Genomic DNA, 2,835 nt, shown 5'->3' with positions numbered 1-2,835 from the left:
TTGAGAAGTGTTTGATATGTCAGCAGGTGAAAGCTGAGCACCAACGACCAGCAGGGTTACTGCAACCATTGGAGGTTCCAGAGTGGAAATGGGAACATGTGACGATGGACTTTGTTGTAGGATTTCCAAAATCAGTAACAGGACATGAGGCTATTTGGGTGATCGTGGATCGACTTACCAAATCAGCTCACTTCTTACCTATTCGGATGACATTTACAATGGATCAGCTTGCACGACTGTATGTTAAGGAAATAGTAAGACTACATGGTGTTCCAGTTTCCATTGTATTGGATAGGGACCCGAGATTCACATCTAACTTTTGGAGGAGCTTACACAGAGCCATGGGAACCAAATTGAGTTTTAGTACAGCTTTTCATCCTCAGACAGATGGACAATCTGAAAGGACAATACAAACTTTAGAGGATATGCTTCGTATTTATACCCTAGAATTTGGTGGACATTGGGAGAAACATCTACCATTAATTGAATTCGCATACAACAATAGTCACCATGCATCTATTGGCATGGCACCTTATGAGGCGCTATATGGAAGGAAATGCAGATCACATGTTCATTGGAATGAAGTTGGCGAGCGGAAGATTTTGGGTCCAGAGATTGTGGAACAAACTATACAAGCCATTGAAAGGATCAAAGATAGTATGAAGAAGGCTCAAAATAGACAGAAAAACTATGTAGATAAAAGAAGAAGGGATTTGGAGTTTTCCATTGGTGATAAGGTATTCTTAAAAGTTACGCCCATAAAAGAAGTTTTACGGTTTGGGAAGAAAGGAAAGCTTAGACCTCGATTTATAGGCCCGTTTGAGATCTTAAAGCGGGTTGGGAACGTTGCTTATCAACTAGCCTTACCACCAGAACTCTCAGCAGTACATGACATTTTCCACATATCAATGCTCAGAAATTATATCCCCGACCCAACCCATGTAATAAAGCATCAAGCATTAGAGATACAGCAAGACCTGAAATATGAGGAGGCACCAATAAGCATTGTTACTCGGGAGGTACAAAGGCTTCGCAATAAAGATATACCGTTGGTCAAGGTGTTATGGCAACATCATTCAGTTGAAGAAGCAACATGGGAGCGCGAGGACGATATGCGATCCAAATATCCCCAGCTGTTTGATGACGAGAAGTAAGGTAAATTTTTGAGGACGAAAATTTTTTTTAGGAGGGTAGATTGTAACGCCCAGGATTTTTAAACTAAAATATAATGTAATACTTGGGATTTTATTTTAGCTTTTAATACTTGAGGAAATATGTCCTTTCTAGGGATGATAAAAGCCTTGAGACAAAGGTTCAGTTTTGAGCCAGTGGCAAAATCGTAAATATTAAGGTTCGGGTAAAAGTGTAATTTACCTAAAAACTAAGGGTATTAGCGTAATTAGTCCTTTCTTCGGGGACTAAAATGAAATTAAAAATTGGTCTAGGGACCAAGTTGAAAAGGGTCTAAGTGCAATTACCTAAAAAGTTTGGGCCAAAGTGTAATTCTTGAAACCTTTTTCCTAAGGGCATTTGGGAGATTCAAGAAAAGCCTCATAAATGATTTTAAAGATAAGGATAAAGCCTCATGATGATGTTAGAGATAAGATAAGTGTTCATTATGACTTTAGAGATAAGATAAGTGTTCATGATGACTTTAGAGATAAAGATTAAGCCTTATGATGACTTTAAGGATAAGATTTGATTTGATTTGGATAAGATTTGATAAGATATTATTTGGATAAGATTTGATTCAGATAAGATTTGATAAGAATGATTGCAGAATATCTTAGAAGATTTGGAATGATTAGAGAATATTTTAGAAGATTTGAAATGATTGGAATACCTTGAAAGATTTAGAAAAGATTTGAAATGATTGTGACTTACTTGGTGACCAAGTTTCCAAGCCTATAAATAGGGCTCATGGCCAAGAGTTTCGTCATTCTAAGTTGGGATAAATTCGTGCTAGACGGGAGTGCTTCGAGCTTTTTGTAAATGTGAAGCCTTCAGCATTCAAATCTCATCAAAGCAAGTTAAGGTAAGTACATTATGAACTATTTATGATGTTTAAGCATGACTATGAACTATGTTATGTGGTCCCTCATGTTATGTTATGTTCACGCAAGTTTCGAGATCGGAGCTCGGTAGCGCTACGCACGAGGGTTGGTGGAACCTCTCGTGTCTCCATACGATATGTTATGTTATGTCATGACTTGTTTAAATACATATGATGGTTCTCTTGTACTTACTGAGATTTTCATAATCTCACCCCCCCTTATGTTCCCCCCCCCCCAGGTGAGTATGAATGAGGAGATCGGGACATGGACGTGGAGCATGGTGGCTTGTTTAAAAAGGATTTTCAAGAATTTAAGTTTAGTTTCCTTTTGAAACAATGTTTTATAGGGTTGAACTCTGATCTTTTCCTATATGTATGCCATAAAGCATGTCTTGGAATTTTATTTGATTTAAAGGAAGTATGATTTTGGTTTTAAGTTTCGGACATTTTTATATGAATATTATTATCATTAAGCATGTAAGTAAGTTACGGGTGTCACATTCCCAATTTGGACAAGGTAATCCATAAGTTGTAATACCCAGGAATGATTTGAGGTCATAAATAATATTTGATAAATGGTACAAGTGGAATTATCAAAAGAATAAGGCTTTAGGACACACTATTGCAATCTTAAAAGACCGAAGTGGCTCGAGGGAGTACCCCAGACCTTAGATAGCCAAGGAAAATGGTATAATATCGACAAGTGATTCGAATTATGATTTTTAGTGATTAAATAAATTGGATCAGGAACAGTTTTCGGTACAGCTATTGACCGGGCTGAG

General features: G+C 37.3%; 1 protein-coding gene across 1 annotated transcript; it reads left to right on the top strand.

Moving 5' to 3' along the window:
• Window positions 1–524: 524 nt before the first annotated feature.
• On the top strand, window positions 525–1,154 carry LOC127804449 (uncharacterized). The gene has a single exon (XM_052341313.1). It carries the CDS (start codon window positions 525–527, stop codon window positions 1,152–1,154), a length of 630 nt encoding a protein of 209 aa, XP_052197273.1.
• Window positions 1,155–2,835: the final 1,681 nt, after the last annotated feature.

The sequence above is a fragment of the Diospyros lotus genome, chromosome 6 (assembly GCF_014633365.1).
Source record: "Diospyros lotus cultivar Yz01 chromosome 6, ASM1463336v1, whole genome shotgun sequence".
In the NCBI taxonomy this organism is placed as follows: domain Eukaryota; kingdom Viridiplantae; phylum Streptophyta; class Magnoliopsida; order Ericales; family Ebenaceae; genus Diospyros; species Diospyros lotus.
This window is presented reverse-complemented; position numbering and strand designations above follow the sequence as displayed.

Bases quoted from the DNA above. Each gene is read 5' to 3' on its own strand.
- LOC127804449 (XM_052341313.1), top strand. From the start codon at position 525: ATGGCACCTTATGAGGCGCTATATGGAAGGAAATGCAGATCACATGTT.